Consider the following 26917-nt stretch of genomic DNA (forward strand, 5'->3'; position numbering starts at 1 on the left):
AGGAATTTGAAGTCCTCAAGTATCTTGTAGAACCCATCAGGCTGCTTTGGTGCAGGAGGCTGACAGTCAGAGGCAAGAGAAGCTGCAGAAAAAGTATCCAAAATGGCAGCCAGAACAGGAAGCACTGCAGATGGTTTAGCAGACTCCATTTGGAAGAGTTCATAATGCCTTTTTTGACCATCAGAGACCTGGGAGCAGTCCCACTTAAACCAGTCCGTCATGCTGGCAATAGTATCCCTAAAGGACAACCCTTCCAAGGGGGAGTCTGGAGTTAAAAGAATCTTCTTCCTCTGAACCATAGTCTGGGGGAAGGAATTAGGAAGAGCAGGCTAGAGACTCTTCCACAGACTCCAAATTCTCATCTGAGGAAACCAATTCTCTAGGCCTCTCAATATGAGTGAAAGTCCTGGGGGTGGGGGCAGTAACAAACACCCCAAGGAGGTTTCAAAGCCAAAGCATCAAATAAACCCAAAGTAAAATCCTGCCATTCAAGCTGGGGAGTCTTTACAACATAAAAAATATGCTTTGTCTTCCGTTTCTTTTTCTACAGGACATCTGCTCAAAAAACACTTGGGAGGATCAGACACCATGACTCGATAATGGTGGAATGAATTTTTTCCCTTACTAAAATCTGAGTAAATCTCCTTCAGACAGACAGAATCAGCAAGGTTCCCCCTTAACATCAAGAGCAGACATTGGAAAAGCCTTGAAGGATATGGGCGAATTTAAACCTATGCTGGTCTCCAATGTGGCCATGGCAGAGGAATCAAAAACGAGCACCAAACGGTCTTCAGAGCCTTCACCAGGCCATAGAGAGATATCAGCTGGATCAGGTCTGACTTTTTTGGCCTTCTTGGCAGACAGATGGCCTTCAGGATGGATGGATTCTGCCATAGTACCCTGAACCAACAACTGAAGTTATTGGTTCTCAAGATACATGAGGAAAGATGACTACACAAGGTCTTAGGCACAAACACTTGGCAGATACAGCACTGCATATGATCGTGGGAAGCTCCCAAACAAAAAGGACACTAGTCATTATGATCTTTTTGGGGAATCTCTCTGGATGATATGAAGACAATACAAAAAAATAGTAAGCAGAAGAAACCACAATGGTGTATTTATCTGAAAAAAAATGACTTACTAACCAGCAGAGTAGAAGGGCATTCAGTTCAATGTTTGCTAGTGGCATTCAGATTGGCAGTAAAGAAGTCCTGAATGTGTGCATTGGTACTTCATCTTCATTCCCTAATTCCCTACGTCTTAAGTGGGAAGCATATGTGTGACAAATGAAGCCTATACAAAGTAAAGGCTTTGGTATACTGGCCAGACATTGGGCTGTCATTGGCAAGAGATCCCTTAGGTGAAGAATACTGCAGCAATGATACGGAAGGATATCATCCTAAATTAACTTGCTCCACTCAGTGGGGAGCGAGAGGGTGAGTTAGGGTCAAACCTACCTTCTAGTAGTCTCAAAATAAAAAAACACATTATGAGACATGGAGAGAGAGCCTGGAATTTATGGCTATCCAATAACATACTAAAAATCTAAAAAAAATTCAGAGAACTTTAAAACCAAACTAAAACTCAAATTAGCTTAGATAAAATAAAAACAAGACATACTACATTGATCTGTAACATAAAAAAAAAAATCCCAAAACATTCTGGTCCTCTATAAACCAGCTGCTAAAAAACACAGCCAGATCACTCAACCATCTCCTACAATTAACACTAATAACTCTAACTGCACTGATGCTTTCAACCTTCATTTCATTCAGTCTCATCACTACAAAATTCCCTTAAACAGACAACAGCACCACCAACCATTCCTCTTCACAACCTCTCCTTACAACTAGACTCCAGTACTAAGATAAAAAAATCTATTAATTACACTGAAACCCACCACCTTAGCCCCCAACAACAAATCTGGCAAATGCCTTAAGATAGCTGCAAAAGCAACAGACTACTACCATCTCAATTCTGGTAAATGGTTCCATCAGTAAAGCAAACGTCTCTACCCTGTGGAAAAAAGCCACATTCTTCCCCTTCACAAAGGAGGACATTTTTCAACTAAACTCTTAACTACAGGCCCATCCTCTCCCCACTATGAAAAATACATGAAAAATGTATCCAGTAACAACCCTTGCATTCTTCTTTTTCTTCGGCTTTTTCCCAGTTAAGGGTCATCTGTCCGCTCATGATTGGCAGTGGAGTTTTATAATGTCGAGTTGCCAGCCCAGCACCCAATCTTCCACAGAAGGCACACACACACACACACACACACACACACACACACACACACACACACACACACACACACACACACACACACACACACACACCTAGGGCCAATTTAGAGTGTCTAATCCACCTACTGCATGTCTTTGGGATGTGGGAGGAAACCGGAGCATCTGGAGGAAACCCACGCAACCACAGGGAGGACATGCAGACTCTGCACAGAAGGCACCCCAGCCGAGAATTGAACCAGAGAACCTCTTCCTGTGAGGCAATAATGCTAACCGCTGCACCACCGTGGCCACCCATAGTAACAACCCTTGCATCACTTCACACAAAATAAACTCCTTTCTTCATCTCAGCATGGCTTTGTCCCCACCACAGTACCTCTACCAATTTAGTTTCACCAATACAATAAACACAAACAGGAATGACTGCAATCTAGCATCTTCCCTTATTTATTAAAGGTTTTTGATAGTCTTTCACTATTCTTCTACACTAACTTAATAACCAAGGGACTCAAGATCACTGCTGTATCATGGTTGCAAAGCTACCTCCAAAACATAGCTCAAGCTATCAAGTGGCAAAAAAAAAAAAGACATCTCATCCTTCCTCTCCAGCCAGTAGGCAGACCTCTCAATTGTCCCTGATCTTCAGGGACGTCCCTGATTTAGACTCCGATTTTAGGTCTCTCCCTCTTAAAACCGGTGATTGCTGAAGAAAAGGTGGTAAATTGCCCTTAATAAATGATAGTAATTCAGAGTTATAGACGTTTTACGTCAGAAAATCTATATTAATCTACATTCTCTTATTCTGCAAATGTTTCAAGTTAATAGTACAAATATTTAAAAAATGTCCCTGATTGTCCCGGATTATTTGAGGATTTGTCCCCGATTCTGTTGAGATTTGTCTCTGATTGGTTGAGAGCTATGAGTAGGTGTATCACAAGGATCAGTCCTAGGACCCATTCTCTAACATTTTCATCAATAACCTACATAAAACATGTAAAACTGCATCCCTAGGAGTATACAGATGCCACAGTTATCTGCATCTCAAAAACCATCAACAAACTAAAAGAACTTACCCGGAAGTCCTTCTCCTCTATATTAACCTGTCTGACATCTGCCCAGCTATTCTTTAATTCAAGTAAATCCTAACTAATCCCATTTACTCTCAAACAGCTTACAATCATTCAACAAAACTGACTTCTCAGTTACCTCATCCAACAAAAACAAAAAATGAACTTGTACTACATACTAAATTGCTAGCCATCTGTCTAGATGAGAACCTAAAATTTTTCACACACATCTAAAATACAGTGAAAAAATTACAACAAAAACTACATTCTCTATATCTAGAGAGTCAAATAGTTGCTCTCTCACACTATAAGAGCACGCTGCCTCTTCTCTTGCATACTCTAACATATTCTGCTCCCATCCTTAATATCCAAGTGAACCTGCAAAACAAACTTGAGCAATGTTACTACAAAATGGCACAATTTGCTTCCAAGAAGAACCCATCACTGTGCTGTCCTAAGGGAATTAAAGTGTCTGGAATTCCAACATTATATAACCTACTCAACTTCCACAAATCCATAACGTTGCACATAAACTTAACTGTATATCCATTTCCAATTTCTCACAAATATATAACCCTTCCAAGGCCACTATGTTCATAGGACAAATACCTATTACATGTATCCAAACCAAACAATTCTGCTGGCAAATCACTTCTCTCTCACCACTTTGCCAAATCATGGAGCTCCACCCCCCCTAGAAATAGAGACTCCTTAAAATAATTTAAAACTCAGCTGTAGTGCTACCTCCTCAGTTGCCAACTCTGTGCATGTGATAATCTCCAAATCCTTACGGTCACCATTGCTTTATGTACCTGTCCAAAATACAGCTACTTCTTCACAATCTCGGTCATCTCTCTCTCCCCACTATCTTTATCTTCTTTTTATCTGGAGCTCAATATTCCTTCATAATCTGTAACCATCTTCTTCATATAACTACTTTACTGTCTCCTACTGAATATCTGCTTTAGCTGATTAAATCTGAAAGTAACTAGACCCTTATAAGCTTGACATTAACTAATATTTGACTGTATTCATGTATCTGTTACATTTTCATTGACTATCATATCATTACAATTCTGTGTGTGTTCATTTACTACTTTATGTATTTACATTTACTATTCTATGTATGTACATTTATTTTTTTGATTAAGTGCCATATTATTACTAGTCTATGTACATATGCATGTACATTTATTATGTAAACGTTGTATAACTGACTTCTACTCATTCTGTAAAATGGAGCATTTCTCCCTGGGCCTCTGCTGAAATTGGGAAATTCTCAGTCAACAAAAGCAATAAATTACCAGCAATGTAAGAGTCTTGGTGCCTCCATGTGTGTGACAGTTATTTTAGTACTGTAGCAACAAACAGTAACCCCTTTTGGGCAGGCGGTCAAAATAAAAAAATACAAATTCATATTTTTAACCATTTTTGGTACCCCCTCCCTAATTATACGCATGCTACAGTGTACACAGCATATATTTGCAGATGTTCTTGTTCACAAGAAAGCAAGCAGACTTCAAAGTATTTGCCCTCTGGTAGACGGCAAACACTAAAGATGTGATGGGAAGAGGCAAATGGGAACATTTTTTTGCAGAATGCAATGATTTCACAGATTTTAAAAATTCCCTACAGAGTACTCTGACAAAAATGTTGGTACAAATGGTAACTATGGAAATGATTCTTCTGAACTGTCTGGACATAGCATTAAACTAAATAAGGCCTTACTACTGTACTACTGGCTGCTAAAAAAGCATTCACTAGAAAATGGAAATCAAAAAGGTAGAACACGTTTTTACTATAAAAGAGATAAAAGAACTGGAAAATGAGACCTTTAAAAAGGGAAACAAGTTTGAAGAAATAAATGACTTATGGAGAAACGTACATGCAGAATTCTGCTCAGTAGGAGGAGTGAGGTTTCAGTAGAGGCAAGAATTGAGCAATTTATGTAGTGCTGGAATGAATAACAACTGTTAAAAAGACAGCATTCACATATACTGCATGAGGATAACAGTCAAACATATTATGGATTTTTTCTGTTAACTTTGTGAAATCATGTTGCAGCCTAAAATGTAATAATTTCATGATTTCACAAGGGTCTTAAAAAACATAGAAGGTACTGAATGACAACATGGGTATCCACAAGTTACAAATGGGATCCATGGTATCACACTTCTTGAAGTCCAAAAGGCCTTTAGGATTGTTCACCAAGCCTATGAACCAAGACTCTCAATATGCAGGAGTGCAAGCAAGAGGCTGCTTCAGTCCTTGGCACTATTGTTTGATTTGATCAATAGTATGGCCATGTATCCAACATCAAAGACTACTCTAATGCATTACAACCTGTAGATGGCTACAGGTCTACCAAAATTAAGGCAATTAACAGTCTTTTTAGATTCTCGCTACTGAGGTAATGATTTAAGGGGAGAACAGAGGAGAAAGTTTCATTAACACCAGTTCAAAAGAGTCTTTACTGAAGACCTCTATGGCCTACTTCAAATTGGTAGGCCAACTAGAACCTCTATAAATGAATGATAGTGTTGAACATTAGGACTTGCCTCAATAACTGGTTAAGTGAAAATTATTTTGCTTATTCCTTGGATCAGCATAGGACAGGTTTTATTGTCCCCCTAGTTAAAAACAGCTCATGGGCCATCTGCCTAAAACACTTGGTTGCCTTCGCTGAAACCGTACCTCATCCAGTTTTACTTTATCCCACTATTCTTACTTAGGCCTGGGAAGGGGTCACACAAGCAACCTTCCTACTGACTCCGTGCAGCCTACCTCTCAAAGATGCAATCCAATGGCACCACCTACTTCCTTTTAACACATAGTGCCACAAGTTTTAACCTCATTCATGCTCTATGCTTCTCCCATATAACAAAGTGTGTAATGGTACTGCTCATGACTGAAGATTTAGTCGGAAAACTAAACAAGCACTCATGAAACTTGACGGTTTGCAGGCAATGAGCAGCAGAACTTTTGTGAATTTCTGACTTTCTGTAATGAAAGTTCAGCTCAAAATCCAAACTAAGCAAATGGAAGAAATTCACTTGGGAAGATGGATATGGGTGTGCCATTCATGAGCCAGCAAGCAGCATCACAGTACACAGCAGATGGTAGTGTATACGTACTCCCAACTGTTGAAGCTAGACATTACATGGCTTTGTGTGGAGACAGTCACAACTGATGCTCACTACAGAGGGCTTCTGCAGCTGCCAAAAATCATCTTTTTTGAAAAATAGCTAATGAGACTCCAAGACTTACATTCTGAACTTCTGGGTTTTTAACAACCACAGCAAGCTCATTTGTTGCCCTATGCCACTCCCTGATCTGGCTCCCTTGAACACAAGACTGAGAAGCAAAACAAAAATCCATGCTCCAATTTGGTTAGCTCCTTCCAGGTTCCAATATCCTCCCTCCTCTACTACCTGCTCTCCTGTTTACATGAGGAGCTTGGGGAAAAAAAAATACTGATTGCACTCGACACCTTGTATCGAGGGTGGCTGTCCCCTTCACCCCACTCTAGTGATGCTTTTGAAGACCTGTTGAAATGGGAACAGTTACAAAATTGTTTCCATTTTATGTTTTGGGAATTAGAAAAACTTAGAACTCCCTTCTCACTTACCTGTAGAAGAGCTCATGGAACTTACTTTGAGATCAATAAATGTGAGACAAAATGAAATATAATTTGTAGGTGACGTAGAAAAGAAACATGTACTGAAGACTAATGGACTTACATGGATTTTTATCAAAACTCTGCTGCATTACCTAAAGTATCTATTTTACCCAGTTTTGTAGAGGGCTTTCTTTAACTGCAAGCACCCTTTCTCCCAAGATTTTTTTTGGGGGGGGCTAATGAAGAGATGAAAATAGTGTGGATAAAAAAATGTGCTGGTGGCAGAATAGCTTAAATATTTTCGGTTAACTACGCACAAAGAAACTGCTTTCTCAATAACTTGCCCAGATTTACACAATATGCATATGCTGACTGATGGGATCAAACAAGACAAATCTAATTTGCAATTCACAGTCTTAGTTTCTATATTAAGCTGCCAGACCAAGTACTCAACAACTTTCCTTGAAACAATTTTTTTTTTGTTACCCAAAACTAATAACTTCAGAAAACTTATTAAAAGTCCAAAGGTAATCTCCATTGTTTAAATAAAGGAGACTACCAATTTTGGTGGTTGAAAAAAAAACATGGAAAACTATTTGATTTTCTCAAAAGAACCAAAAATATTCATGACATATCGGTCTTTTCTCGTCTTATCTATATCCTTATTTACACCTTTTTAGAAAATTAATAGCAGCATGAAAGCAGAAAAAAAACTAAAAAGGAGAAGGATGGAGAAATAACCCTGCCTGGTTTCATATGTCTGTTCCTGCAGTCAAGTACAACAAAAGGTATCCTCCACATCATAAATATACTCATCAGTAGTGCAATGTTTACCCACAGCAGAAAGCACCTGCTAAACCTGATAGCCCTTAAATCACCATCAAACAAAGGTACTCCAGTTTGCTTATGTAAAAACAGATAAGTTGTGAGTCGCACAGAAATTAAATTTTCCCCCATCCTCCCACTCTGTTGATGTGTTTTTAATCTCAACTGCCTTTCTAGTTACCTGCCCCTAATGTTAATCTGGCCACATATTTCCTTCCCCTTCCTCTATCATTAGCCATTGAGAGCAAGTTCAAACTTATCATTTTGTGAAATCACTACCTCTTCAGCTATTTAAATGCATTAGCCATTCCACTCTATTCCATAGAACCAGATATAAAGTGCCCATCCCATTCCAATCTATTTTTGCTCTTTTAAAATTAGTTGTACTCCATTTAGTTAGCTAAAGCTTAAGTTACTTTCCTTTCATATTTAACTGCTTAGCACATACTACAACTCTTGGGAAATTAACCCATTTTCCATCTTGCATTTAAAATACTTAATCTTCAACATCTAGTCCAAGATGACTAACTACTGGAGAACTCACAACCTGCCTCTCAGCAGTCATCTTGGGATTAGTGCTCCTGGTGAGAGAAGGAGCAGACTGCACTGTTTCTTATTTGTCAGTGAGTGTCTGTGTTGGACCATCCTGATTGGTCTGATTGCTATTCAAGGCATCTACCAGGAAAAGACCAAGAAAAACCTACAGACCATGCTGGTGAGGGCTGTATCTATTACTGAGGTTGCATACATGATGGCACTCCCAGCTAGCTCTAACCCTAACTGGCAAAAACACAGATGGGGGGGGTGAATAAGGACAGGCTTGAAAGCTACATAGGTTACACAGGCTCGGGAAGGGGGGGGGTGCAAAAAAAAAAAAAAACATTCTTCCAAATTTGAACTTGCACTGGATGGTGTGCCTCCACAAGCCATCTGGAGTTACTGTCAGGAAAGATGTAGCTTTACTACTGGTGGAAAAACTTGGTCTGCAATGCTGTTTCAGTTTTTTTTTTTTTTTGTTAAACTGACCATGGAAAGCTTCACCACAGTCAATGCTAACAACTATTTCCAGAAAGACTGTCTACTACAGAATTTACTTTGGAGAAAAGGGACTTTTCTTTTAATAAAAGGAGGACATTCACAGTTTTTACATTTCACTAACTCTGCTTCCCTATGGAATGGGGACAGTGATGTAAAACTGAAAATCCAGTTACTTACTGTGCACATCTTTCTCATTGTCAATACGTAAAGAAGAGTTCCATTTCAAATACACTGGAACAACATATTCCTTTGTCAGCTGCCAATAGCGATACTAGGAAAAGAAAATGAACAGGTCATTTTGGAGAATACAAAGTCACACTCAAATTACACATACAAAGGACCAAAAAAGAAACCCAAACTTGAAATCATAGTGAACACAAAGAAAAATACACAAAAGCAGGAACAAACAATTTTAACAGAATGTTTTCACTGAAAAACTTAGAACTGGTGAAGGACTGCAGCTGTATAATATGAGGCAACATACACCATGACAAACCATGACTTAAAAACTAATTGAAAGGGCTATTAGTCTGCCAATTATTAAAAATTAATTGAAAGGGCTATTAGTCTGCCAACTATGGGTTTCATTTACATTTTTTGTCTTCACAATTTATGTCCTGCTTAATGCTGTATAAAATGCAAACTGAATTCAAAAAGAAAGTACAGCTGTCTAAGATACACTTACAGCTAAGAATATCCCCAAATCCCAATATATCAGAATGAGACGCATCTGCTCCAAATATTCCACCTTTCAGGAATATAGGTGAGATCTGACTCACAGATTTAGGGACCAGGGATATCAGATGGGACATGTTCTTCAGGCCAGCAATTGGGCAAATACACTTATGAGAAGACTTTTTGACCTATAAATGGGAGAAGCAAAGCTTGGCACCCATTAGGCTAGTGACAACTTATGGTAGGAATTCTGTTCTATTAATTAACAGTGTACAGAGACACTGGAATATTCTACACAGTGATCACGACCTAACTAACATTCTACCAGACAAATGCCAGTTTTCATTTCATAAAGGGAGAAATCTTGCTTCCCATTTGAATCATTACAAACATTCACATTCCAGGACACCATCCCATGAGGTTCAAACCACACTATCGGGTGAGGTGCTTACAGGATGCTTCCCATGTGGACATTGCACTCACTGCAATAAGATTAAGAACTGTGGTACAGTTTATTACATTAATTTTTTTGCCAATTGCAGTAGTGAATGGCTGATATTATCTAGCAACATGCAGCTGTGGTTCTTTTTATATAGGGCAAACCTCACTATCACGAAGACTGAGAATTTCTGAGCATACCAGTGATATGAAGAACAAGAAACTAAGTAGTGCTTTAGATAAACATTGTCAAATATTCATCTGCCATGTTTAGTTTTATGGTAATAGATATCATGAAAAGGAACAAATCCAACAAAGCGGGCCAGCATTCCATTCATAGGTTATAGGTTCATAGGTTTATACTAGGCTATCTGCCCCAAGGCATTTATAAGCCTAGCCCGAATTTTTGTGGCTTACGCCACCCCTTATATGAAAAAATACTGTACCCATTAGTTTGTTGTGCCTCTGTCCAGCAGTGACACAGAGATGATTCCTGGGGTAAACCTACGATCTCCCATCCACAGGTCAAGATTTCTCTTGAACAGAGCCAGCGAGGTGCTCTGCTTCACATGGACCGGGACTCTATTCCACAGCATAGGGAGTCTCTGAGTGATAAATCTATCCCTCCAGCACGTCCTATTTATATCCGTGCTAAGGTTTAAGTCACTTGCTCTAGTGGTTTTGGTGGATTTGGATTTTTTGAGGTGCAGCATGTCCATTAATTCCGGGTTGGACATGGCCTTGTATGTCAGGCACATGTCACCTCTGAGCAGACGGTATGTGACTGAATAGAGCTGGAGTTTCTTCAATCTGGCAGCATATGACAGATTTTGGAGTCCCTTTATCCTTTTGGTGAGAAACTTTTGGGGTCTCTCCAATTGCTGCAGATGTCGGGCGAGATACATCCCGAATGGGGCATTGTACTCTATCATTGGTCTGATAAGTGAAGAGTACAGGGGAACAATGACCTCACTAGATCTGGATGTGAATCCTTCATGATCAGGTGGGCAATGTAGAAGGTCTTTCTAACCACTTTAGCAACGTGAGTGTCAAAAGAAAGGCCACTGTCAACCTGGGTCCCCAGGTCCCTGATAACCTCTTCTGTGCTTAGTGGATTGCCACCTATATGGTAGCTTGGGGTTACCTTGTTTTTCCCGAAGGGTATGACTATACATTTTTTGGCGTTTAACTTCAGGCCATGGCTCTGGCACCAGCTATCTGTTTCCGTGAGTCCCTTCTGAAGGATATCTGTGTCCGATGCACTTTCCACTATGGCGCCCAGTTTGCAGTCGCCTGCAAACTTTGTCAGCCAAAGTCCTCCCATGTTGGCCTGTACTTCTGAGAAGTAGATGCCGAACAATAGGGGCCAAGGACTGAGCCCTGTGGGACACCACTTGTGACCGGCTTGGAGTCTGACATAGCGCCAGCAACTCTAACCCTGTGGGTTCTGTCCTTAAGCCAGTTTGCAACCCATCTTGTGACATATGGGTTTACATTTAAGCTGGTAGTTTTTCTACAATACCCGAGTGGGGTATTGTGTCGAAAGCCTTTGCAAGGTCAAGGTAGGCTGTATGGACTGCCTTTCCCTCATCAATGGCCTTGGTGACTGTTTCGAAGAAGTAGACCAAGTTCAACAGGCATGATCTTCCCTTGACGAAGCCAAACTGGGTCGGGTCCAATGTCTGCAAGTCCCCTATATCTTTGTTTATGAGCTCCATTATGATCCTCTCCATAGCTTTGCAGACTAGACTTGTTAAGCTTATGGGGCGGTAATTACCAGGGTCCGTAGAGGCACCGCCTTTGTGGAGTGGGACCACAGTTGCCGTACGCCACTCCTTGGGCACGTATCCTGTGGTAAGGCTGAGATTAAACAGCTGCCTTATGTGCGGGTTTAATTCCTCATTTAGCTCGTGTAGCACACAGCCGGGGACACCATCCGGTCCCATTGATGCTGTGTTTTTAGCTTTAGAGAGAGCAGCTTTCACCTGCGCATTTGAGATGTCTTGACACCAAAGAGAAAAAATGGATGGTTTATTTCCACCTGGATTAAAATTTTAGATCAACCAGTTACAAGCTGATTCTAATTAAGTGCATGTATAAGACAATTTGAAATTAATCTTACTTTTACACTGAGGAAAGGCTGTGGTGTGTACCAGCCGAAACCAGTCTGTTTTGTTTTTGCACTGCATTAACTAACTAAATTTGTTTTTTTCAGCCTTACAGTTTTGCTGGCTTACATTTTTGTTTTTGGATTCTACATTGTTCAAGCCGTGCAATTGCCTTTCTTGCAGGGCGAACATTTTTGATGCTACACATATTTTTCATTCCCTGCTGGAGGCCTGTGAGACTGGTGTAAGCTGTATATCTCTATTTGCAGCTCACACAAAAATATTATACTTTGGTTGATTGCATTTTGGATTTTATTTCCTGAAACTTGGGATTTATATATATTCTTTCAATGGTTTCCAGCAGTTAAGGTCATTTATTTGGTCCAGCAAAATCCTTTTCATACACCAAACTGGGTTACGAGGGAGCAGAGAAGCAGAAGCTACGCGTTTACGGGCTTCACTTTCGCCATCCTTTACTCAAGCTTCAACTTTAATAGACTTTCCTGGAAATGGGTAACTAAACCTTAATAGCCTCTTGTAGGCATCTGGCTAGTTTTGTTTCTTCAGACTGTGTAAATGGTTTTAAGGGGCGCCATTTTCAGCTTAACAGGCATCTCTACATCTGGCTTTTTTGTTTTCGGATGCCGTTCTCATGTCGTTTTACTGGAAGTTTTGGTTTGGGGACAGAACTAATGAGTATGGTCAATGCTAATACAGCTTATGGATTATTTTTTCACCCTGATCATATTTACAGCATAAACTAAAGTTTAACTAACTCTCCACTTTATGGGCGCCATTTTTTCATTGCGACCATCAGTTTTTGATGAACGGAGCTAGTTCAAAGAGAAAAGGTCTTCTTTTTGGATTTAACAGGTGGAATTAATGAGTTTATTATTTTCCATTTTGAACACTGGGAGAATTTGAACTTTGTACTTTTAACAGAATTCCTATTTTGATCCATCAGGGTCATTAACAGAGTGGATTATTTGTGTTTAGAGACAGTTTGGGACTTGTATTTTGAGCAAAAGTTTGATTAATCTTTTGGACATTACAACATTGAAAAACAGTTGTTCAGAACTTATATTGTTTTGGTTTCGAGGGGTTTCAATCCTGTCTCTGTTCAGAATATTTATGTTGTTAAGGAATTGTGCAATGATATACATTTTATAAAGTTGACTGTATTGCTTATGTGCAGCTATAGTTTCATGACAAACTGGTCAAGTATTATGTGTTTGATTTAAGTCAGCTGTAACAATAATCTGCCTACAATTTTGAGTACATAATTACTTTAACTATTACTTACAAAAACATATTGTATTCAATTGTATAACTTCAACAACAAATAGTATGATTCAGGGTGAGAGATGTATATCTGCTTCTGTGACAAGCTATTGCCTTGGTAGTTTGTAATTGTATTTCTTTTCTATATGTATACTTGATGATTTTGTCTTTACAAACTTAGTTTTGGGCTATTAGGTGAACATAAAGGAAAATTGCATTTGCATTACAAGGTGCAGTCAAGATAGGATTAAACAGTATATGGTATTGTTGCAGATTGTAGTAGATAATTGTAACTTTATTTCTACCTAGTCCCTTGCTAGATCAGCTGATATATCTAGTATTTGGGGGTAGGCATTTACCCAATGTGGTGCAGCTAGTCATATGAATATATGAACAAAAGCTAACATACCAATAGGTTATACCAGCTACTGTTACCTACCATTCTTGATGATAGACATTACCTAACATACCCTAAAGACACAGCTTTTTGTTGGGCGACTCCCATATTTTTCATGCTTAATCTTTAATCTACTATTTACAATGGATCCCAGGTATCTTAGACCAAGTGAATTTCGAACTGGTTGGGGGGTGGCCTTGGTCCACACTTCCATCTGGGGCTCTCAACTGACAAATTAACTTATGTCATTTATGATCAGGGTTTGGACCTGATGGGGATATTTTGTGCTCGAAATATAGGTTGATAAGTATTTAAACCAACAACCTATTTTACTGACCAAGACTTGGCTATGCGTATGTGAGTCTGTTCACAAATGGGCATAGTACTGTCCTGAAGAAAGGTAGTAATATAACCAAGACTGAATGGTTCAATTACAGCAGTGGCAGGAGCTATTATTGCTCATTCTATGTATTATGTATAAAAGTGTTAAACACAAATTGGACTAACATACGTGGCTTAGCATTGCTACTATATCTAGCAAGGGCTAATATTGCCATCAAATTATCTCTTGCCAATTTATCAAGTGGATTAATAATAAGCTTCCAAGGAACAAGAAACTAGTATTTATAGGTTTGCTGGTCTATCTATATTAATACCTAGTGAACATAAATATATACAAATGTTTTACAAGTACAATATAGCACCATTATGGAATTAACAAAATTGATATCTGGTTTGTCAACTGACAGGGAGTATTTGGGGGTGTTTGAATTGGGCATCTCAACCAATGACGAACCAAGTGGTACAGCCCTGGGTCCAGAGTCTAGATGTGGTTTATCTTTTGATAAATTACAAGAGAGCATGAGATCTCTCAGGTGTCATGTCTGGCATTCTAAACTCTTTAAAGCCTACATGGCTAAAGGGATTACACCTAGGGGACTACGTATTAGAGCACAACCATTAGTCAGTGAGGCTGATAAAGAGCTGAATAAACAATGGGCAGACATGCAACAATGGGTTTCGTTGAGGCCCTGGCCAAATTTCACGATAGTCATTGATCGTGAAATTTGTGAAGTTACTAAGCTATGTTCTGACGCAAAGACATATGCAGGACAACCCTCCTTTACTGGAAATTTGAATAAACTAGCCAAAGACCTATCTGGTCTTGAACAACAATTGAAAAATAGGAAAGTAAAAAAATTCCAGAGAAACCAAACAGATTATCAGCTTGGTAACCCTTTTAGCATTAGCAAACAGGTCAGATTCCAACAAGCACAAACTAGAACTCCTAAAAGGAAACAACCAAGGTCTATCCTTAAAAAATGACCCACAGACATAGGATCATCTACTGATGATGTCTTCATACACAGATACAGACATGCAACACACACCAGACTAACCTACCCCCAAGAGGGCATATAGTTTGGCCCCTTTATGCCAAAATACAAGAGAGCAGGCAGAAAGCATTCAAGAAATAAACATAGATGGGCTTCTGAAATTAATAACTGGGAAATAAATCAAAATAACAATGTTTTGAATATCTCTGATGTACGTTTGTCTACTACACAAATTGATCTTCTCAATAAAGGTCTTAGTTTTATTCCTGGATTTCTCATTACTGAGGATCTTTTAGCACAAGATGTATTGTCATTTTGTAGACTAATAAACCTCAGATTGCATTTTGATGACTCTACTGATTTTAGTGTTGAAAATGAATTTACTTATCATAAATCCAGGTATATGCCTCCTATGAATCCCACAGTGCATCAATTTCAAAGTAGTGTTCTCAAAGCTCTACGCTACCACATGAAGGAAATTAACTAAAAAACAAATAATCTCTCAAAGATTGAAAGGGAAGCATTAACTGAATTACAGAACAAAGATATTGTCATCCTCTCTGCTGATAAAGGTGGAGCCGTAGTGTAAATGAATTGGTTGCAGTATGATTCTGAAGCCAAAAGACAACTTCAAGATAGGCATTACTATTTGGAAATGCCACTAGACCCCACTTTTAGATTAAAAAAACAGATAGACAAATTTTTGTCATTAGTTAGGGAAGAAGGCATCATTACTGATAAGGTCATGCATCATCTCACTATTAAAGACCCTATGAGTCAATATATTTACTTTTTGCCCAAAATACACAAGGACCCTGTTAAACCACCTAGATCATCAACTGTTTCTGGTAGAGGCTCCCTCACTGAACCACTGCCATTGTTTCTTATGAAATATCTCAAACCTCTATTATGGTGGGTCTGATCACGCATATAGGACACCACAGAATTTCTAAAAATCATTTCGGAAACCCAACTTGAACCAGAATGGCTAATGTGCACTCTAGATGTTAGAGTTCTTTACACAAACATCCCTCATGCCACTGGGTTGGAGGCCACTGAATACTGGCTGTATAAATCTGAATTATACCAGCCAAGGTTCAATACTTTTTTGTTAGGCCTGACGGAACATGTCTTAACTAATAATGTTTTTTTCTATCCAGATACATGTTATTGGCAAATAAAGGGCATGGCTATGGGGGCATCCTTTGCCCCCATTTATGCTGACCTTTTTATGGCTTTCATTGAACTAATTTATGATGCATGCCATAACTTGTACCCGACGGAAATAGACATTTGGAGGCGATATTTGGATGATTGCTGGATGGTATGGAGGTTGGATGTGGAATATTTGTCTATATTTAACTATCTAAATAAAAACAAATGGGGTCTACACTTCATGGCCAATTTTGATCCAAACATCATTACTTTTCATGATGTTTCAATCTCCAGAAAACCAGATCATACTTTGTGTACTGAAGTTTTCTGGAAGTACCCCCAATATAACACCCTCCTCCATGCATCCAGCTTTCATCCACCCCATACAGCTAAAATATCCCCAAATCTCTATATATCAGAATGAGACTTCATCTGCTCCAAAGATTCTACCTTTCAGGAATATAGGTGGGATCTGATTCATAAGTTTAGGGACTGGGGATATCAGATGGGACATGTTCAGCAATTGGGCAAATACACTTAAGAGGGAAGACCTTCTGACCTATAAATAACAGGAGCAGCAAAGCTTGGCACCCATTGGACTAGTGACAACTTATGGTATGAATTGTGATCTATTAACAGTGTACTGCGACACTGGAATATTCTACAGAGTGATCACAACCTAACTTTCTCCCAGACAGATGCCAGTTTTCATTTTGTAAAGGGAGAAATCTTGCTTCCCATTTGAATCATTACAAACATACATATTCCCAGGACACCATCCCATGAGGTTCAAACCACACTATCGGGTGAGGTGCTTACAGGATGCTTCCCATGTGGACACTGCACTCACTGCAATAAAGTTTTTAAATCCAAACAATTCACTGGTAAGAGCTGTGGTACAGTTTATGACATTAACTTTTTTGCCAATTGCAGTAGTGAATGGCTGATAAATCTAGCAACATGCAGTTGTGGCTCTGTTTATATAGGGCAAATCTCACGACCACTAAGATTGAGAATTTCTGAGCATACCAGTGATATGAAGAACAAGAAACTTAGTAGTGGTTTATATAAACATGGTCTAAAACATTAATCTCCCAAGTTTAGTTTTATGGTAATAGATATCATGAAAGGGAACAAATCCAACAAAGCGGGTTGGCATTCCATTCTTGACACCAAAGAGAAAAAAATGGACTGTTAAACTGGGTGGTTTATTTCCACCTGGATTAAATGAACAATTTTAGATCAACCAATTACAAGTGGATTCTAATTAAGTGCACGTATAAAAGTCAATTTGAAATGAATTTTACTTTACATTGAGGAAGGCTGTGGTGTGCACCAGCCGAAACAGGTCTGTTTGCTTTGTTTTTGCACTGCATTAACTAACTAAATTTGTTTTTTTCAGACTTATAGTTTTGCTGGCTTATATTTTTGTTTTAAGATACACTTACCCCCAACAGTAAATGCTCAAATTCCTCACTGATGCAGTACCCTTTTAGGTTATGAGTTGTTTCCCAATCCAGGAAACAACAAACTGCCAACCTTAAAAAAAACCCTGGCTCTCCCACACACATTCATTCGCCTACTGATTGGTTAGCACCAAGGAAAGAAATCGGCGATCACTGAAGGTTTCTTCAGGACTTTCTTGCCTATACAGACAGAGAGAATAGTCTAACAATCTTAAAACAAAAAAGCAAAACAAAATCCATGTAGTCACAACCACAAGTCAAACGGAAGAAAAAAACACTGTGGAAGCCCCAAGAATCCGCTGAAGTAAATTTCAATAAAAAATTATTAATAAAATTAACACAAGTTGAACGCTTTCATCTAAAACATTAGACTTCATCAGAACACCATCTAAACTATTTTACGACATATATAGAAAATGTTGACCAATGACAACCATTCATTTGCATATAAGCAAGTCTTCATTACATCATTTCTCCTTCACAAGTCATTAACACAGGAATCAAAGAACTTCCCGTGTCAACTCTTGGCCTCAATTATTGGTTTAATTGATATACTTTCATTTATTCCCGGTATGCAAGTAGCATTAAGCAATATCTGCCACCTCACCTCCTTCTCGCTTAATAAAGCTTTTAAATTCCCCCCTCTCTGATGTGGAATTATTGCTTCAAGTATGGCAAATTGAAACATAGTACAACCAGGACTGTCTCTTATATGCCTGTACAGGGCATTGTTAACATCACCTTTTTTGATTGCATATATGTGATCATAAATTCTTTCCCTCAATCTACGTCCAGTTTTTCCAACGTCGAATCCGGGGCATGTAGTACACATAGCTAAATAAATGACATTTCTTGTTTGGCAATTGCCCTTAGCAAAAGTTATTAATGTGTGACTTCTATTTCCCAAACATTTGGAATGTTCTTCTAAAATAGCGAAACAGTGATTACATCTACCACATTTTGTGGTGCCGGTCTTTGGGGGGTTTATTATATAAATGACCTTTATATAATTTCTTTTTGATATTACAACCTATTTTATGAACAAAGTAGGTTGGTCCCTCAATAATTTGTAAATTTCAGTATCGCATTTCAATATACTCCAATTGTCACAAATGATGTTCTTGACATCTACAGTATTCTTCCCATATGGGAGAATACAAGCTCTGTTGAAATCTTTAGGGTTGGTCTCTATCACTTTCAATAACTGTACCATTCTCTACACCAAGTAGTGGTTTGTATTTTTTACCCCATTCACTACCAACATATGATACTACATCGTTTAATGAGCGGGGTAGCTCCGTTCCTTAAATAATTTACCTATATAGTTCAATTCTTCCAACATTTCATTATAGTCAGATGTCATCCGAGCAGCTCTTATGCATTGCCCTTTGACTATATTTTTCTTCTGAATGTTAGGATGACAACTGTGATATTCCAAATAAGAATTGTTAAAGGTGTCTTTCCTAAAAATTCTGGACTTAAATCCACTATTACTATGCGAAATGTAAGTATCTAAGTAGGAAATACCTTTATTACTAACTTGATATGTAAAATTAAGAAAGGAGGTGGTTGTATGTAAATATTCTACAAACTTTACCACTGCTCTATCATCACCTTCCCACAGGATAAAGTCATCATCTAAAAACCTAATATAACATTTGATGTATTTCATCCAATTGCTATTAAGGATAGTTTGCTCTTCCCAGCCCAACAAGACTAGGTTGGCATAAATGGGGGCGCTAGCAGCTCCCATTGCTACCCCTTTGCATTGCCTATAATACTCTCCTTCAAAGTAAATAAAATTGTAATCTAATACAATGCTCATGAATTCACTAATTAATGAAGTTGCATCCCAATCCAATTTAGCATATTTCCTAATGCTGTTAACAAATCTGTCCATACCTTCATCTCTAGGGATGCATGTAAATAAATTAACCACATCTATAGTGACGAAACAAATTCTCCTTCCATAAATTCGGTGTTAACAGACTCAAAAAATCCCATGAATCTTTAACAATGTGTTTTGCCATACCATAAATAGGCTTTAACCAAATATCAACTACTTTCCCAAATCCTTGTGCCTGGTTCCAAGCAGAGAATCTCTTCCATTTTTCTGCATAAGATTTTCTGGTACTTGGCCTCCTGGCCTCCAAGATAACATCCATCACCGCTTTAGAGAGAGATGTGTTTGGAAGAGTTACATTATCCGCCATGCTGCCAGATTTAAGGTCCTGAGTTGGCTGTGCAGGATCTGATTGTTTTGTTGGTTCAGTAAGTGAGGAATTTGAGGTAATGCCCATGCTGGGCATTGAGTCAAGTTCCTGAGGATTGAGTACCAGTGCTGGCGGGGCCAGTCTGGGGCAATCAGTATCATTTTTGGCTTCTCTTGTCTGACCTTTAGGAGTACCTTGGGGAGGAGAGGCAGAAGAGGAAAGACATATACTGTTAGGTTTTTCCAGATGAAAGATAGAGCATCCACTTTCCATGCTTGCTTGTGATAAGTTCTTGTGCAGAATCTCTGTAGTTGCCAGTTGTGAGGGGAGGCAAATAGATCTATGTCCGGGCATCCCCAATTCCTTGTTATGCTGAAGACTTGTGGATCCAATTTGCACTCGTGGGGATCCATGAGGTTTCTGCTTAGTTCGTCTGCCAGAGTATTTATCCTTCCTGGCAGGAATTAGGCTTGCAGATGTACCTGGTAAGTCAATGCTGTGTCCCACAAAGTCATGGCTAGTCTGCAAAAGGGGGTAGGAATGTGTTCCTCCCTGCTTGTTTATGTACCACATGACTGTAGTATTGTCCGTCCTTATCAGCAGTTATCCTGGATGAAGTAGGTCCTTGAAGGCTGTCAGGGCATTTTGAACAGCTAGTATCTTTTTTTGGTTGATATGTAGATGCATTTGGACTGCGGACCATGAGCCCTGAATACATCTTCCTGCCATGTGGGCCCCCCAGGCATAATCCGATGCATCTGTTGTCAACGTTTGCCTGGCTGGGGGTATGGTGAATGGCTGTCCCTTGCTGTGGTGACAGGCCTTTGCCCACCATTGAAACTCCTGTTACATGCAGGGAATGAGTGTAATTATTGTTTCCAGGGTGTGGCAATGTTGACTCCAAACACTTTTTAGGTACCACTGTAGTTTCCTCATATGCAGTCTTGCATATGGAATTAGCAGAATGGAGGATGCCATGAAGCCCAAAGCCTGCAGAATTTTTCTTGCAGTTACCTGGGTGTTTGTTGCCAACATTTTGAAATAAGTAGTCAGTTGCCTTTGTCTGGCATGAGATAAGCCATCTGGGCAGTTGTATTTAAGCTTGCACCCAGGAATATTATCTCTTGAGAGGGTACAAGTTTTGATTTCTTTTCGTTTACTGTGTACCCTAGGCATGTTAGTCTTTTTACAAATGCCAGATGCTGTAGTAGTGTGTCCTTGTTCTCTGCTTGAATAAGGCAGTCGTCCAAGTAAGGATAGATTTGTATTCCTCTGTCTGCAAAAAGCAATCACTGGTGCCAGGCATTTTGTGAAGACCCTGGGCGCAGTACATAAGCCAAAGGGCAGTGCAGAGAATTTCGCAGTGCATTGAGCCAGCTATGCATCTGAGGTATCCTCTGCATGATTTTCTGATGGGAACATGCAGGTATGCCTCTTTTAGGTCTAAAGTTACAAGCCAAGCCTTCTTGCCCAGCATGGGCAGAATCTGCTGCAGAGTCAACATTTTTAACTTTGGAATATCCAGGTATGTGTTTAGAATAGATAGGTCCAGTATTGGCCTCCATGCTTTGTCCTTTCTGGGCACCAAGAAAAGTTGTGAGTAAAATCCTTGCCCCTGCTCTTGTTGTGGTACTTGCTGAATGGCCCTCATGTCCATGAGGGATGAAACTTGTTTTTGTGCCTCTGCCCATTGATTTTTTTGGCAAGTCCGGCATACCGTTTGCCCTTGGCATGGTGTGAAAGTGGAACCTGTAGCCTTGTGACACTATGTTCAAGACCCATTTGTCCTGGGTGATTAGGTGCCAGTTTTGAGAAAAAAGTGCTAGTTTTCCCCCTAAATGAGCTGCCAGAAGATAAGTGCTTGGCGCTGGCAGGGGGAAGTCATTGGGACTGCTTTCTGTATGGCTGTGATTTGTCTTCTCAGCTTTTGGAGGTAGAAGCACCCCATTGTTTAGACCTGTATGAGCCTTGGGGCTTGGATCTGCCTCTAGGGCATGTGTATCTGCCTCTTTGTGGCCTGTCTGACACTGGAAAGGACCAATTATTTGTAGGTCAGTGTCTACTAAATCTTGGAGGCTGTACCTGTAAGAAATCCTTGACTGTTTGCATAGATTTGGCTTTGTCCTCCATTTTCTTCAACACCTCTTCTGCTTTAACACCAAACAAGGTATCATGCTGTAATGGAGCATCTAATAATTTTGCTTTAACATGATCAGGCAGATTTTGTTCCTTTAACCAAGCATGCCTCCTAAGGACAGAACCCGTAACAGCGGCTCTTGCAGGAGGCCTCCAAAGAATCAAAACCACATTGTAAAGTATGCTTTCCAACTTGTTCAGCTGCATGCAATAAATCCTGCATTTCTTTATCTTCTGCACATTCAGAGTTTGTCAACATTTTCTGTTTAAGCAGTGACATAATGTATTGCTGATATTTAAGCATATGAAACGGACAATTTAAAGCCCTTATAGCCAAGGTAGCGGAAGTGTAGATCTTTTTTCCCCCATATCTCCAGTGCCCTGGAATCTCTGTCAGAGGGGGTAGGGTTTTTTGCAGTGGAAGCCTGGACCCCTTGGGACCCTGAGAGATAGTTTCTGCGTCAGTAGCAGGGTTTTTAAAAATAAATTTGTGGGAGTCTGGGACTCTGTAGTATCTGTCTGGCTTAACAGGAGCTGGAGGTAAGGAGTGTGAAGTCAGACAGGACACTGAAAAAACATCATCGACAATGTCTAGCACACGTGGAATAGCCAGGGGCCTGTGCTGAGGCAGTAAAAGAAAGTCTCTGAGCCTTTTCTTAGATTCTGAATAATCTTGGCTCTCCTAGTGGAAATACTCCCTCATGGTATGCAGTGTTTCCCCAAAAGAATAATCCTCAGGACGAGAAGCTGAGGGGATAGATTCTTCGGCATCAGACTCCTCATAAGGAGGAAGAGAGTATTCCTGATCAGAAGAGGAATCAGATGAAATGGAAACCTGATCTGAGGATTCATATTCTACCTCTTGCCTAGGCCTCTTGTCAGGAGGGGGATGAGAACCCCTGATCAAAGTAATTAGGTCTTCGGCCATTTTGAGCATCTGTTTTTTAGGCTTGGAGGCCTGTCCATGGGACTGCTGTACTTGTTTCTTTGTCTTTAAAGCTGCTTTAGTCTTTGCCTTTGTAGCTGAAGTAGTTTTAACATATAATTGTGTAGGCCTGAAAACGCCCTCAGAAGCCGATGCCTGCTTAGCGGCTCCGGACCCATCCGAGGGAATGTTTTCCGAAGGTCCAATACCTTGAGTTTCTGTAGGCCTGGTTGACTCCACATGGGAGTCGGTATTGGCCTGCGGCTCTAAAGTAGCGGTCGTCAGGGGCTGCGAAAGTGCCTCAATGAAAACCGGCGACTGGGCTAGAAGAAGCCTCGTCGCCGGTTTTGGACCTCGGATGCCTGTCCTCCTCTTTTTCCTTGCGCTTTTTGTAAACTCCGGTAGTCGGCTGATCCAACGGCATTATATAATTAAATCTTCTGCCAAAGTAATGAAATGCAAAATCGTACTGATGCCTAACAGTGCGTTGGTTAAATCTAGCACAAAACTGACAACTAGCAACGTCGTGGTCTGGGCCTAGGCAAGGAATACAGTAAGAATGAAAATCCTTATGAGGTATTTGCTTCCCACAAGATACACAATTATTAACATTTCTGACATCGGTCTGGAGCAAGAAAAAAGTTTCCCCAACGGGGTACTTAGCTTTTTATGAAGATTTCGGATCTGAAATTCGAGCTTGAAAATCTCAGGAGTCAGCCGACCGGCACTTGCGAACTGCTTTTGCTTCGGGCACCATGCGGCAAGAAAGACTGAAGAAAATAGTGTCGGCTGCATCTTTTATACCCCTGGCGCACTGATGTCAGGTAGGAGGTGACAGCAACTGACGCCGGACCTAGACTTTGGAATTCAGGCCGAATGCGAGTAGCCTGCCAGCAGGATAACTCAACTGTAATGACTGCAACAGTGAAACTTGACGAACATCAGGGAGATTGATGGCTTGATTCAAAGTAAACTCTGAAACCACTACAGGCATAAAAAAGGGGTTTGTTCTTAATGTGATCCTAACACTGTAAAAATGAGGAAAAGTTTACACTCGAGAGCTTACAACTCCTCATGCAGTTGTCAAAGCAAAGATGAGAATAGTTTCCCCAGTCGAGAACCTATAGCTTGATGAGCAGATTTAAAAGGTGACTGTCAATTTCTTCAGCACAAACTTGAGCTCTGTAGGAAGAGCAACCCGTTTAACAGGTCATCTCAAGACTTCCAAGATGGCTGCACACTGAGTAACAGCTTAACTTCAGCTTTCCCAGTGTGAAAACAGAAACAGAAAAGACAGCCAAATGAATGTCTTTTCTGGGTAAATTTCAGTAACGAACTAGTAAGTGCACTGCCTAGATACTAGCAAAAAAGATATTCAAAGAACCTAAAAGAAAATCAATCACAAAGTGGAGAAAACACTGTCTGAAAAGAATCCTGCTGCTGTTCAGCAAAAAGCAGATCAAGCTCCAGCTTTGGTGCAAGACATGACTTCCAGTAACCTAGAGGAAAAATACGTCACGTGCTCAGAGCTGATTAAAATAAACAAAACACTGGAGGGGTATATCAACTCAAAAAAAGAAAAATCTGGGAAAAAATGGAAACAGCTTTAATCAATCAGATGAGCTGACAAAACTGCAAAAATCAGAGGTCAAAATGAAGCAAGGGCTATCTGAAAAGAGATGTTTCAAAAATGGTAGAATTAGAGGACAGAGCACGTAGGGAAAACCTGTGACTTTCTGCTGTACCAGAGAAACTGCAAGGAACAGACTGCATTAATTTTATGAAAGCACAAATAAGCAATTGGACTGGTATTTCACAGCAGTTGTTGTTTACTGAAAGGGCATATTATGTGTATGCCCCAAACATGGGAATGAAAAATGCAACTCAGAACTTTAATAGTAAAAATGCATTCCTACTAGAAGGAAGAACCGATTCTAACAAAACTGTGCCAGACAGTGCTAAATGTGGGACACAGCAGAGTGCTTGTAGAACATGATTACTCACTGTACACCAGGTAGAAGAGGAATAAGTTTATTCAAGTAAACAAGGGATGTCAAGAAGCAGATGTGAGATTCAAGCTGCTGAATCCAGCTATTTTCAGAACATTTTTTTCCTGGTGGTACAAAATCACTTTTTGATGCAGAACATGCTAAGGAGGAAATACGAAAGTTTGTCCAACAAAAAGCTAACAGAAGAGGATTCTGTTTTTAATTTTTCTGATAAATCCAGAGAGAGACTTTGCCAGTGAAAGTTTTACCAATGTTCCACAGGAAAATGCTTGAAACGCAGACAAAAGCACAAGAGTTGACTACAAGAACCAGAGTACTCTGAAATGAACCAAGACTGGATATGGGAGATCGAGGAAGGCAACTACACACCACAAAACAAGTCTCACATAAAGCTATCACAACAATGAATCAAACACATAAACACACAAAGACATACTCAGGGGCTCTGAGCAAAAATTTACCTAAACAGCAGAGGCCTCCAAAGCAGACACCCCAGCAACCGCCACCTCATGACACACCACAGGCAACACATAAAACACAAAATCAGTGTGCAAAGCAGTCACAGCCCTTAAGGCCAAATACAACACCAAACATACTTGTCATAGGTGACTCCATAGTCAGACACACTGACGTCCCACTCACCAGGCTGAACAAGGAGAGGGTCACAGTAAGCTGCCTATCTGGCGCTAGAATCCGCCACATAACACAAGCACTCGGGTCACTCCACAGCAAGTACAAATATGACACAGTCATTGTCCATGCTGGTGTGAACGACCTGAGACGTACCTCCCTGGACTACATGAAAAGAGAAAGAGGAACTCTCTGATTATGTAGCCCAGGCAGGTATGACCCTGACCCTGAGCAGCATCCTTCCTTCACCAAGAATGATGCCACAACATAGAGACAAGATGATCAGCTTTAACAACTGGCTTAATTTCTGGTGTCATTCAAAGGGGATCCAGTGTCTGGATGCCTGGGATGACATGCTTGACAAGCCACGCTGCTTCGCAAGGGACGGCTTGCACCTGTCACCCCTGGGATTCCGGATATTGGCTAAGGCTCTTGCCACCCCCATAGTGCCTTTTTTAGGCAAGGCTCAAATTCTAAACCTACCACCCTAGAAAACTAAAATGGGAAGAAACTAAGGGTAATGCTGCTCAATGCCAGAAGTCTAAATCTCAAAATGCACGCACTCGAGGCCCTTTTCAGTATGGAGAACATCGATGTCTGTGCTGTGACTGAAACCTGGTTCAAGGCTCCTGAGAGCACACCGGCACTATCAGGTTTTACCTCATATCATGTGTTCCGGCCCCAAAACCCGGACCACACCACAAAAGGAGGGGGTGTATCCATATTCATCAAGGATACCCACACCTCCAGGTTGGTGGCAACGCACGAAGCATCGGAAACCATCCAGGTGCAATTAACCATAGGCAAAACTGCTCTACAATTTGTAGCATGCTACAGGCCACCCTCTCAAACTCAGGAACCCCACACAGCCTTCCTGAAGACACTGGAGGGTATAAATGCATCTCCAAACACCATTATATTGGGTGACTTCAACTACCCGAATACAGACTGGGAACATTACTCAAGCCCAAACTTTCTAGCCCAAAGGTTCCTGGAGTTCATAAATTCAAATGCCATGGAACAACTAGTCACCGTTCCCACAAGAGGAGAAAATATACTAGATCTCATCATCACAAACATGGGGACAAAATGCTCCACACCAGAAGTATATCCCTCATTGGTGAGATCAGATCATAAACTAATCTCACTGGATATCCACATCCCCCCCCCCCCCCAAACAAAAAAGACCACAGTGAAGAACCTCAAAGCAAACTTCACACTACTCAAGACTGGTGTGGTATCCTTCAAGGCCCCCGAGCCAGTGGAAACCACAACCCAAGCTGCGGAAGCCCTTACAAATGCCTTCTACGAACACCTCCAGGACTGCATGGATCAGGCAATCCCTAATAAAA

The 26917-nt window shown here is 40.2% G+C and overlaps 1 protein-coding gene across 1 annotated transcript in view; it reads right to left on the reverse strand.

Moving 5' to 3' along the window:
- Positions 1 to 26917, reverse strand: part of LOC122808326 (plexin-B3-like) — a 2760797-nt gene that overhangs the window by 2572055 nt on the left and 161825 nt on the right. Inside the window, exon 6 of the mRNA XM_044079291.1 lies at positions 8973 to 9066. Coding sequence (XP_043935226.1) covers positions 8973 to 9066 — 94 coding nt within the window. The remainder of the gene's footprint in view (positions 1 to 8972; positions 9067 to 26917) is intronic.

The sequence above is a fragment of the Protopterus annectens genome, chromosome 8.part0 (genome assembly GCF_019279795.1).
Source record: "Protopterus annectens isolate FY-2018-M chromosome 8.part0, PAN1.0, whole genome shotgun sequence".
In the NCBI taxonomy this organism is placed as follows: Eukaryota; Metazoa; Chordata; order Ceratodontiformes; family Protopteridae; genus Protopterus; species Protopterus annectens.